We start from the raw sequence: 13,497 nt of genomic DNA, 5'->3' as shown, positions 1-13,497 counted from the left end.
AAAATCATCTTTTATGAATTGATTATTGGCTTTTGCATGTCTATTGTAACATTGTGATACAACTCCTCTTATTCCTTTCTATATGAAATTGAGCATTCTAACATCTCACAAAGGATCAAGTTTGATTTGTGTATATTTCAGCATAGCATCAGAAGCGAGGCCAGGTGCAGTTAGATAATGTAAAGGATCTAAAAAAACCTGATCACAAATGTGGCATTTTTTTACATCATTATGAGCTGTATACTGCTAGGGAGTTAATGGTTTCATTAGCACAACGTGTTCAATAGTATTTTTAACACACTCAGATCATTTTTTAAATTCTAAAGTAAACCAATTAATGCAATCATGATAATGTTTCACATAAAATCTAAATTGGGACTGGGATGAAATGTACAATGAAGATAAAATGCAACGTTACATAGGACATGTTTCTGCTTATCATCGTCTGGTTCGAGAATGCAATCAAGATCACCATAAACAACGAATGAAACTTGTTCTTTGTTTTTATGATTTTCAAATTTAATTCTTCTAACACTTGAAGGGAAAATGATTGCTATTCCAGTTATTTTAATACAGTCTTTCCGATGATTATTAAATAATTTTTCAATTTTAAAATGGCATAAACATTGATCACATAAAATTTTTTTCGTTTCACCTTTCGAAATTTTTGAATTAACCAATCGTGAAAGATTTTTGATCAAAAAAAGATGAAAGGCAAGTTTCAAATTATGATCATTATCTATGTCAATATTACTCTCTACCATTGACAAATGAATACGTTTTTTATTTAAAAATTGCTTAAAAATAACGGTGCTATTTTATCTTCATCATTTAATCCATATACATTACTAGGAATATTATTATTTAATTCAAATTTTGGAATGTCATGTAAAGTTGTTAGACAATTCATATCTCTATACTTAAGAATTGTCCTTAAATCTAGATATGATGATTTACTGTTGGAAACAATGATGCTGTAATTAACCATAGAAAATAGCATTGATCTTCATCCTTGATATTTAACACCACCTCTTTACATCGAATAGAATCTGGTAGACCGATAAATGTTGATCCCTCTGCTGATAATGGATAATATCGATTAAAGTTCATTTGAAGATGAATGATCGCTATCATGGACTATCCTGAATCACGCTCTTGAAAATCTTCAACTTTCCCTAATAGAACAGCAATTGTTTTTTTTTTTTTAATTTCATTTATATTGCTTGACGGTAAAAATAGTTCATTCCTCGTAGTAAAATGCTTGATATCTTTGATAGTTTCAATATCTTTAATATTGTAAAATAAGACTCAATAACAACTTCGGAAAATTAGTAAATTAATTAAAATGTTTATTAATGATTGACAGCAATTAATTAAAAGAAAGAATCCGTGCGGTCAACTAAAGTCTCAGACAAAAACTGGAGATAAACAAACTCTCCCCTCGTTGCTATAAACAATCTAATCGTCAAGCATTCGTTGTTAACTAACAAACTGTCGTTAGTCTAATAGTCATTAAATGGCGACATACAAATATTTTACACTTCTCCCGATCTTCTAAAAATTGCCACCTGGCAATTCCTATTAGTTGGGTAAAAATATTGGACTAGGCTGAAATAAATAAACATGTAAAATCTAAAATTACATTTCTAATTCGAAATTATGAAAATCAAATTAATAATCATTCAAAATTATAAAGATGAATCAAGTTATTATTCGGTCTTAATACCAATATTGCCGCTTCCCAACTCTGTCTGCTTTAAAAAATAAATAAAACAAATAATTAGGAGGGAAAAATCCTGCGGCGGGTAAAAACCTCCAAACAGACCAAAATGATCTAAATTAAACTAATAACGTGATTCTATACAATAAAAGATTTCTTAAAAACTAATCGTCCGTTAGTCAAATTAAAAATTAAAAATTAAAATTTCCATCTTCAATTCCTTTTCCATCTTTCTTTTTCATCAGGAGGAACCACTGGGAAGAACCATAATAACCCAAAGAGTAGGAAATGCCAAGAACTGGAAGGTCATGGAACTAAACAAAATAAAAGTTCCTTACAGAATCAAAGTTCTTTTTAAAAAAATTTCATTTTTAATCATAAATTCAATGTTCAATTAATAATTAGGTTGAATGGTCACATTTCATGGAGTCAATTCTCCAAATAAATTCCGACTTCGCATCCTTTTTTTAAATAAAAATCCGACTCTCAAATAAATGATTTAATATCATTAAAACAATCAATTCAATTCCACCTTGCGCAAGGAATTTTCATAAATAAGTTCGATAGCTTCTGCTCACTGTGCAAACTAAATTATTAAAAAAAACGACGGGTTGCACTCCGGGAGTGCCGACAGAAGTGAAAACTTAAGTATTAACGTTGTGCGTTTTGGATATTTTGGAATGGTTAGGGAATAAGTTTGCACGAATTGCTTTAATTATCAGAATAAAAGTACTATCTTTTATATGGTAGAATACAATATTTATTTATTGCGCTATCGTACACAAACATGACAATTTATATTACATTAAAAAGTTTATCTCTCAAAAAGATTAACTTTCATCCATAATTTCAACACGTATAAGTGAGTGGAAAAGACAATTACCATCACCTGGAATATCTGTAGTTCTGTGTAGAATGACTTTGGGGGTAATGCATTCGTGACTCTCTTCATATATACGAAGTTGTTGGGTGAGGAATTGATTTTGTTCGAGCTGTACATTTTCTAAATTTTGAGAAGCCCTGCATTGCACAACATTCTCTTGGTTTTCATTACTGTCCAATTTCTTTTTTTTCCTGCGAAAAAAACAAAGAAATCATAAAATAAAATAATAACAATATGAATCATATATATATATTACAATATTTAAAATATGAAATTAAATTACATTTGCAAATCATCTAATTTCTTTTGGAACAATTCTTCTACATTTTTGTCATTATCCTTTAAACCTTTTGTACGTTGATAATATGCCCTTTGATTCTCACGATGTCTTTTTCTTTTTTCTTCTTTTTTCTCTTCCTTCGAATCTTTTTTCTTTAAATCATTTTTACGCTGACGCCATGCCCTTTGGTATTCTCGATTTCGTTCCTTTTTTTTTTCTTTTCTTTCTCTGAAAAACGGAGATTATTTATTATTATCTTATTTCATTTATTTTCATTTGAAATTATTTGTTTGGTAAACCTACACCGCACATGTGCTTATTGTGATGTTATGAAAATATAGGTTAATGCTATAAAGTATAAACATATTACAAATATTACATCTATAATGTGTAAGTACATATGTATCTACATTAATAATTTCGTCAAGAACTACGGTAGACTCGATCGAAACCTAATCTTGATAATAAAATTACATTAATTAATAAATGAAAATTAATTAAACCTAACCTAACCTCAATAATAAAATGAAATTATATTAATTAAAAAATGAAAATTAATTAAATTTTCATCTAGTATATTTATGAAGTACTTACTCATTTTCTTTCGCTATTTTTTCGTCACTTTTTTCAGTAATAGATGCACTTTGTTCAATTTCCATATTTTAAACACTTTATATAAACGAATTTCACGAATAAACAACAGTGTGGCCACTACACAGACGGTCGAGCCATCAGCTGTCACCATCCATGGATGCGCGTGGCACGCTATAACATAAACACACACGAACATTCGCGCAAGCGCCCTGCGCCGCCTAAACGAAACAGCCGGCGCAGGCATACATTCTCGCCGCGCCGTAGAAAGAGAGGGGGATACTCCCTCTCCTACGCCACGCCAGCTGTCTACTCTCCATCCGTCTTACGAATTTTCGATCAGGTCACGTGTCCTGACGCGAGTTTAACATTTTTTACCCATTACAAAAAAAGTCTACAACGCCGCTAAAGAAGTTTTCACTTCAAAAATTAGGCTCACAGTTACGCATACTATCCGAACAAAAATATTAGGATACCATGGACATCTAGTACCTCACTTTGCTTCACTTTGGCCAATAAATGAAGAAAAGGATTCCGGTACAATGACTCCAACCGTGTATATCCTACAGTAACTCCACGGGAACGCTCCAATAAATCCATTTCTTAGGATTTATCTTAAGAGAAGCTTGTAAAAGTCTTTCAAAAACATTTTGTAGATGAATAAAATGTTCATCAAGACTTTTACTGAAAATAATAATATCATCCAAATAAACTAAACAAATTTTACCAAGAAGACCTTTTAAAACTATATTCATAAGTTTAACGAAAGTAGCAGGAGCATTACACAAACCAAAAGGAAGAACCTTAAATTGTCAAACCTCATTCCAAATACAAAAAGCAGTTTTAGATCTATCCTCCGGAGCAACTTCAACTTGCCAATATCCACTTTTTAAATCAACGGTAGAAAACCATTGAGCACCAAGAACCATATTCAATATGTCTTCTTGATGAGGAATTGGAGTTGAATCCTTAACTGTGACATCGTTTAATTTACGATAGTCAACACAAAATCTAATTTCATCACCTTTTTTTGGAACAAGAACAACAGGAGAAGCCCAAGGACCATTACATGGTTCTATTGCATTCTGTTGTTTCATTTCCTCCATAACTGAATCAACTTTATCCCTATAATGTAAAGGAATACGACGAGGAGCCTGTTTAATAGGAAGTGCATTTCCAACATTAATTTTATGTTGTAAAATTTTGCACTTAAATCAAAAGAATTTTTCGCACAAATATCCAAATTCTTCAATAAAAGTTCTTCAAAACGAAATTTATCATTGACATCCAAAAATTTTGAAGATCTTTCAAACAAATCTAACACAAATTCTGGAAGTTTATTCAAAGAAGAACTAATTTTATTAATTGAAACAACTTTATTACTTTCTGAGAATTTTTTATCAAGAAGATCTTTGAAATCAGTAAATAAACCAGACTTGATTAAGAAATCTAATCCTAGAATACATTCTTCTTCAATTTGAGCAAAAACAACCTCTAAATTAACCTTAATATTGGAAATCTTTATTTCTACAATCTCGATAAAATCAAAATCAAATTTATCACCTGAAACTGTAAAAATAGAATAAGAAATAGAAGAATTATTCGAAACAGTTACCATCCCTTTAAACAAAGAAGAATTAACAACCGTAATATCAGCAGCAGCATCAACTGTCATAATACATTTTTTGCCATTAACTTCTCCTCTAAGTAAAAGTTTCGGTTTAGAATCAGAAGAATAAGAAAAATCAATTGAATTGATTTTTAGTTTTGACGAAATTTTTTTTTGGATGAACTTTCACCAGTAGATTCATTAGAATTATGAATACTTGATAAACTACTTTGAACAGCTTGAAGAACTTGACAATTCTTCTTAGAATGTCCTTTTTCACCACAAATCCAACATTGGAAAATTTGCGAAGAATTTTGATTTTGGGAATTTGACCTAAAATTTCCTTTAAACGAATTATTTTTATCATCCTTTTTAAAATTATTTCTAAAATTATTATTTTTATTGGAATTATAATCATTTTTACTAAAATTATTATTATTCTTATTATTAAATTTATTTTTATACTGACCTCCAAAGGTCAAATCTTCAATCGACTCAAGCTCTAAAGCTCTCTGAGTTGCTAATTGAAGAGACTCAATTCTCTCTGAACGAAGAGAAAATTGTAACTTCAATTTTTTTAATCCGGAAATAAATTGTAAACCAGCAATTCTATCTCTCTCTTCGGAAGAGACCGAAGGATACGCAAATTTGACAAGCCTATCCAAATCATTTGAAAAATCAGTTAAATTTTCATTTTCAGACTGTTTTCTAGCCTGAAAACGACTAAAATAAGCTCGAGAAAATTGAGTTTCACCAAAACGATCTTCCAAAATTTTCTTCAATTTATCAAAATTCCCTAAATCTTCTAAACTCAAATTTTCTAAAATGACTTGAGCTTTGTCCTTCAAACAGGACACTAAAATCGATGCTTTAACTTCATTTGTCCATTTATGTAGACGAGCGATAGTCTCAAATTGACGGAAATAAGATTCCCACGTCTGAGAACCATCAAATTTTCCTGGTTTTGCAAAAGCTAAAGAACTATTATTAACTGAAGAAGTTGAGACCGATTCAACCAAATTATTAGAGTTATTTTCTAAATTATGAATTTCCAAATTATTATTATTATTATTATTATTATTTTCATCTTGCGATTCGTCAGAGGTGTCTGGCCAGGGATCCCAGGGCTCCGACCCACCTGGGGCCGGACCAGACGGGATTATCCTGCAGGCACCTGACTCCCTCAGGTTTGAGGGTGAGCCGGGGCTGCAGCCGTTCAGTCATTTGTTACAGTCGTCTCAGGATTCGGAGAGAACCGAGGATGACCGCTTTCTGCATACGAGCCGCGAGAATCTCAGCCTGACTACGGCAGACTGGTATTGTTCGAAGCTCTGTCAGAAAGCGGTCCCTCATCCCTCCGAGGGCGCCAATCACCAGGACTATCACGTGCGCTGTGTAGTCGTGATAGACATTTCTCATGACCTCCATGAGCTCTCTGTAGCGTTCCTGTTTACTCTCTTCTTTTGCACGTATATTTGTCTCAGCCGGGGCTGAGAACTCAATGTAATATACGTGCTTGGTGGTATGGTCGAAAAGAGTAATATCCGGCTTATTGTGTTCAATGCGTTAAAACGTAGAGAGCAGGTAATTCTGAAGAATTTTTGTTTTTCTGTTCTCAACGACTGATTCAATTTCACCGGGCACATAGGGCAGCACTGGTGTCTCGTCTATTCCATAAGAGTGCCGAAGGTAGTAATAGAGCACTCTTAGGGCGGCGTTATGCCGGTGAATGTAGGCTGAGCGCGCTAATATCGGACAAGCCGATAAAACATGAAATAGCGTCTCATCTACATCACCGTGGCAAACTCGGCATCTTGTGTCCTCGATTTGCTCGTGCATAACATCACGCCGATAGGCGAGGGTGGAAACTACACCATCTTGGCAGGCCATAATGAATCCTTCGGTCTCAGAGAACAAGCCAGCTGACTTAAGGTATTGGAAAGTCAGCTGGTGTGACAAGTCCTGTGTTTCGAGATGACGATAAAACACACCATGTAAGGACTTTGCCACATGTTCGTCGAGCAGTTTTAACTGCTCGGTTGTTTTTATATCGACCTTTTGCTGCCCTCTGGTCAATTGCAAAAGCCTTAGACCGTCTGGGCTGCTAGGGTCGAAAACTGAGCCGAGGTTCTGCGCTGCCTGATATGCTGCTCTATATAGGAACGCATCCCTTCCCAATAGTTCAAAGCTGTTCACGAACTTGAGAAGAGGATCAGAGCTCTCATAGATGTCATAAGCCAGGCCTATCACTAACCTGTCATGTAGACACTCCAAACTTAGTAGTCCACGCCCTCCCAGATCACGGGGAAAGTATAGGCGTTGGACAGAAGATCGCGGGTGATGACTTCGATATAATGTCATCACTTTCCTCGTGATAATGTCCAGATCTTTAAGCTCTTTTCGGAGCCATTTAAGAACTCCGAATGAGTATAGCAAGACTGGGACAGCGAGCATATTCGTGGCTTTGACTTTGTTAGGGCCTGATAATTCAAAGCCCCATATTCTCTTAAGTCGCCATTTGTACTCACTGCGGAGAGTATCTTTGATGACAGACACGTCCTGCAAAGGAGATTGTACCTGTCCAAGATATCGGTATGACTCTCCAGCATCCAGATGTTTTATGATGCTCCCGTCTATAAGCTCGACATTATCACTCCAGTTCGGCGATCTTCCTTTTACTAAGTGGGCAACTGCGCACTTGTCCAACCCAAACTCCATGCCGATTGCACTGGTATACTCGGAAACAACCTCTAGGGCTGTTCGGAGTCTCTCAGGACTTGCCGCGTACACTTTCAAGTCATCCATATAAAATAGATGTGTGACTTTGTGTACGCGGTTGGAGACTCGTCCGGCTTTATATCCAGGCGTTCGGCGTAGAGTGACAGATAATGGCAGCAGTGAGATGCAAAATAGGAGAGGACTCAGGGTATCTCCCTGGTATATGCCTCTCCTAAATAGCACTGCTCTGGTAGACACTCTTGTTTCACCAGATGTTACGGTGAAACGTGTCCTCCAGAGCGGCATCAGATGTTCGATGCATCTCACTATTTGTGGGGGTACTGAAAGGCATTCGAGCAAGTAGAGGAGAAGCTCGTGTGATGTTGTATCAAATGCCTTTCTGTAATCTACCCAGGCCATTGACAAGTTGCGCTTGTAGTAGTATGCGTCCATTGTGACGCATCGGTCTACTAGCAAGTTCTCCTTGCAACCTGTCAAGCCACGCTTGCTGCCACGTTGTTCGTTTATCTGTCTCCATACAGGTTCTATTGCAGTCAAAATCCTCTCGTTCAAAATCTTTGTAAACAATTTGGAGAGAGTACTTAGACATGCAATAGGCCTGTAGTTTTTGGGGTTGGACAGATCACCACTTTTGGGGATCAGCACAGTACGCCCTTCAACGAGCCATCCAGGAATGGGTGTATCTCCTCCAAGATATTCTGAGAAGATACGAGCCAGATGCTGGTGGGATCAGGTCAATTTCTTCCACCAGAAGGTGGGGATTGCATCTGGCCCAGGGGCAGCCCAGTTCTTTGTGCCCCTTAGAGCATTCCTGATTTCATCCATGCTGACTCGTTGAAACTCTTCAGGAATTCGTGATAGATGTTCGTCACAGAATTTTCTGAAAAGTTGAAGGGCTGGAGTGTCTACATCTAGCGCACTAGCGCGACCATATATTTCGGTCCAGTAGGTTTCAACTCTTTCTGCACTCGGGGGCTCATAAGTGACAGGGGCTTGCGGCTTAAGAAAGCGCGAAGGGTCAGATTGGAACAATCTGTTGTCCCTTCGTCGCTTGTACCGCTTTGCTAATGACTTTTTAACGGCCATTAGCGATCTTATTTTGCCTGTGTACCTTTCCTTTAGGATCAGTAACACGGCCGTATTCAAAGTGTGATGTTCACGTCTGATACTCGCCACGATACGCCGAATTCTTGGCGTATAAGGCCTGTGAGTATTTACGTGATCCATCACACTCTGAATACGAGATGCACCCTGTCGAGCCTTCTTGATCTCAATTGCAATCTGTTCGATGCGTCTTTTCAGGCTTAACTCAGGATTGACAGGTGTTCGTCTGTCCTGAGTAAACCCTCGAGCCACATCATAGACTGCATTGTTGAGTGCAAAAAGATCTACACTATCTGGTACCCGATGGTCGAGATCTTGGTTAGCGCTGGCTAGGTGTTCTGCAGAGAGCGTAATTTTCCGGAGAAAATTACCCTCTCTGCTGGTGAAGTCCTGGTGATTGGTGCCCTCAGGGGGAGGAGATGAGGGTTCTGCAGTGAGAGAAGGGTGGAACGGGAGTATGCTCCACCTCGGTGCGGCTGTCTCGGGTGTTAGTGAGACTTCGCCCTCAGTCTCTGAAGCGTTTGATACTGAAGAGTCAGAGTCTGACTCCTCTTCTATCCGCCGTCGAGACTGAGTATACCGCACCTGCGATGCGAGCGCCGCCTGCGTTAGCTGTTGTAACTCTGGGTGCCTTTCGCACCACAGAGTATGCAGGCGCCTGGCATAGCCTAAGGTCTGTGGCTCGCATCTCTCCCAACACTGCATTAAATCCCGTCTCAGCTCCTCCGTCCACCTGAGGCGCTGTAGGGGTGGTCCGTGGTCGATAGCCATGTTGGAACGTATCGTAAGGCCCCTCCCAACTGTTCCATGGCCCTCATCCGAAGAGGGCCGGTTGTGGGGGGCCGGTGCAGGTCTATCGTTAGTAACCTGTTAAAAACCTTTGCAGGGGTGGTTAGCCCACTGCAAAGGTGGTGATGTTTAACGAAACCGAGATGGATAGTTTCGTTCCTCACGCCCAGAAGGCCATCACCAGTGAGGAGGGAAGAACTGGCTGTACGGACTTATTCCATTACCGTAGCGAGAGGAGCACCCCTCGGCCAGACACCACTCGAGCAAGTAGAGGAGAAGCTCGTGTGATGTTGTATCAAATGCCTTTCTGTAATCCACCCTGTAATTATTATTATTATTATTATTATTATTATTATTATTGTTATTGTTATTGTTATTATTATTATTAATTAAATTTCTTATCTCTTCAAATAAATTTTGAGTCTCTCTTCGACCTTCTTCAAAACGAATCTGATCACGATTTAGTCTTTCTTCCAAACGATTCAATCTCATCTCTAAAGCAAAAAGTCCTCCATTACTATCATCTTCGACACAATCAACATATTGAGTTCTCCTTCCAGCTCGAGTTTGTCTCCGACTTGGACTCTTTGGCATGATTTCTAAAATATTTTTCCAGAAATCACCAACAAAAATATTCACGGCACGCAAAACGAACCACTTTCTGACACCAATGTAAAATAAGACTCAATAACAACTTCGGAAAATTAGTAAATTAATTAAAATGTTTATTAATGATTGACAGCAATTAATTAAAAGAAAGAATCCGTGCGGTCAACTAAAGTCTCAGACAAAAACTGGAGATAAACAAACTCTCCCCTCGTTGCTATAAACAATCTAATCGTCAAGCATTCGTTGTTAACTAACAAACTATCGTTAGTCTAATAGTCATTAGATGGCGACATACAAATATTTTACAATATTATTAAATTTACCAGCTAAGGAAAAGTTCATCTGTATACTACTACTGTTGTCAAGAATATTCTTAAACTTTCCACGAACAATCCTTTCTGCATCATTGAGAACCTCATTTAAATTCATATGTTTTAAGTTTATAATTGAAGCAGTTGAAATACGTGATTTAAATACATTTTCGTCATCTCTCCAAACAATTGATGGACTTGGTCTTTCAACGTCATGTTGAAGATCACCTCCTTGTACATAATTTTGATCAATACGATAAATTCATATGGCTACTAGACTAATGATAATCACCTCTTTTTACTTGATTGAAAATTCACTTTTATTAAATTTTTCCTTTAATATGATCTAATTTTTAACTAACAGCAATTCTTCGAAATATTGTCGTTTATCTTGATAGTTTCTTTTATTTACGTTCACTTTGTCATTTCTTAAATAATAATATACGCAGAAGCTGGTTCACATTCATTTATATGTGATAAACTAGCCTTTAACGTCACTTAATTCTATCATAGTATCTGTCATGCAACGTTACTTCTTAGAAACTATTCAATCGCTTTGGGACTTCTCAAGTAATAATCTTAATAATAATAATAATAATAATAATAATAAATTGGCTCCGAAAAGAGCTTTAAGATCTGGACATTATCACGAGAAAAGTGATGACATTACATCGAAATCATCGATCACCATTAACTGCTGGTAGGGGTATTGTTTAGAACAATTATTATCACCCTTTTCAAGCTTCAAGTTTACTTCCATGGGTGTACTGACTGGATTACAATTTTTCATATTAAACTTATTCAAGAAACGATCAAGAAATTGTTCCTGGTCTCCAAAAATCTCATTATTTTTCCTTCTAACCCTCATACCTAAACATTGTCTAATCTTTCTCAAGTCTTTCAACTTAAATTTACTTTTCGAATGATTTTTAAGAAATTTAGTTTCCTTTTGACTGTCAGAAAAAAAACAAAAAAATCATCTACAAACAAAGCCACATATATTCTAGCATTATTATTAAGTTTCATGAATAAACAGAGTTCATATTCTAATTTTTTATAACCTAAATCATGTAGACAATCTTCTACGCGTTTATACCATGCCCTAGCAGCCTGTTTTAGCCCGTAGATAGCACGTTTCAACTTCAACACTTTGTTTTCTTTATTACTACATTCAAAGTTCTGAGGTAAGCTCATATACACATTTTCATTTAAATATCCATTTAAAAATGCTGTGGTTACATCTAAGTGAGTAATATCTAAGTTATATTTGACACTTAATGCAAACAACAATCTTAATGTTGAATGACGGACAACTGGGGAGAATGTTTCTGTATAGTCTATTCCTGCCTTTTGGGAGAATCCTTTGGTGACTAGACGAGCACGATATCTCACATTATACATTACACCCACTTACACTCAACCACTGTAGCTTGCTCTGGCCTGTTCACCACATCCCAAGCTTTATTTTCTTCGAATGATTTTAGTTTCTCCTGCATAGCTTTACACCATTCCTCTGATTCTGGTCCATTTACAGCCTCTTCATATGTTATCAGCTGGTCTGTACATAAATTTAAGTCTGTTTCAACACACATATTACTATAACCATATCTGTCAGGTTTTTCCTTTCTCTAACAGCTTTATCTGGTTTTTCACACTCAATTAAGTCTTTCAACTCCTTTGCTCGTATACTGGCAAAAAATTCATCTGAACTACCGTGTGAGTTTGATTCTTCTATGTAAGTACTGTCATTATTGTTACTTTACACTGTACCAGTTGACACTTCAGAGTCCGAGCCATCAGAATCTTTATTCTGACCAAGACTGTCAGAGGAGGACACATTGTTTTCATTTATTGTTGCTTGCACTATTTCTGAATTATCCTGCTCCATGGAAGTGACATCCCTGCATGTTATCACTTTATTGGTACTGGGATTGTACAGCCTGTACCCCTTAATATTATCAGCATACCCAACTAAGTAATGCTTTTATGCCTTTTTATCCCATTTCAGCCTTTTTTGTTTAGAGATGTGAGCCATAACTGTGTTTCCAAACAACCTTAGATGACTGACGTTTGGCTTGCAGCCAGTCCAAAGTTCATAGGGAGTTTTTTGGTTCAACCCAGAAGCAACTGTTCTATTTTTTAAGTACACAGCTGTGTGAACTGCTTCTGCCCAAAACTTCTTCTCAAACTTTGCATCATTAAGTAAGCATCTGGCTCTCTCCACAATAGTGCGGTTAAATCTTTCACACGTCCCATTTTGTTCTGGGGTATATGGGTTGGTGCGCTGATGTATTATGCCATGTTGTTTTAAATAGTTCTCCATTTCATTTGAGCAAAATTCTGTGCCATCGTCTGTCCTTAGAACTTTTATACTGCAATTCATCTGTTTTTCAACCATAATCTTGAATTCTTTAAAACAGGAGTAGACTTCACTTTTATTCTGCAAAAAATAGACAAATGACATTCTACTATAGTCATCCACAAGTAGCAAGAAATATCTGGATAAGCCGATTGATTTGGTTTCCATCGGCCCACACATATCTGCATGAATCAAATGCACCTTGTTTCCCTGTCTTAAGAAGGACATTTTGTTTGAGTACCTCGCCTTATAAGGCATATCTCTGGGGATAACTCTACTTCTAGTGACGGCGTTACTTGGGACGTGATATACTTGCGCCTTTATAAAGGCACGAGGATACACGCATCTAGCCCAAGGCCTTACGACATACCACTACGAGTCCAACCTCAATTGACTGAAAACACCCGGCTCTCTGCATATCGTTTTTCGACTTTGCAGCTCCGGATGCGGGCTTGGATTTCAGTCTCCCGTAGTACCAGTTTTATCCGCTTTGGTCAGCGGCC

At 36.8% G+C, this 13,497-nt stretch overlaps 1 protein-coding gene across 1 annotated transcript; it reads right to left on the bottom strand.

Moving 5' to 3' along the window:
- Nucleotides 1-2,462: 2,462 nt before the first annotated feature.
- LOC118072231 (protein PXR1-like) lies at nucleotides 2,463-3,595 on the bottom strand. The gene is made up of 3 exons (XM_035091921.1): nucleotides 3,478-3,595; nucleotides 2,887-3,111; nucleotides 2,463-2,794 (listed from the first exon to the last, which is right to left on the bottom strand). Exons 1-3 carry the CDS (start codon nucleotides 3,540-3,542, stop codon nucleotides 2,551-2,553), a joined length of 534 nt encoding a protein of 177 aa, XP_034947812.1. The 5' UTR covers nucleotides 3,543-3,595; the 3' UTR covers nucleotides 2,463-2,550.
- Nucleotides 3,596-13,497: the final 9,902 nt, after the last annotated feature.

The sequence above is a fragment of the Chelonus insularis genome, unplaced genomic scaffold, assembly GCF_013357705.1.
Source record: "Chelonus insularis isolate UGA/USDA-ARS -01 unplaced genomic scaffold, ASM1335770v1 contig_8_pilon, whole genome shotgun sequence".
Taxonomy (NCBI): domain Eukaryota; kingdom Metazoa; phylum Arthropoda; class Insecta; order Hymenoptera; family Braconidae; genus Chelonus; species Chelonus insularis.
This window is presented reverse-complemented; position numbering and strand designations above follow the sequence as displayed.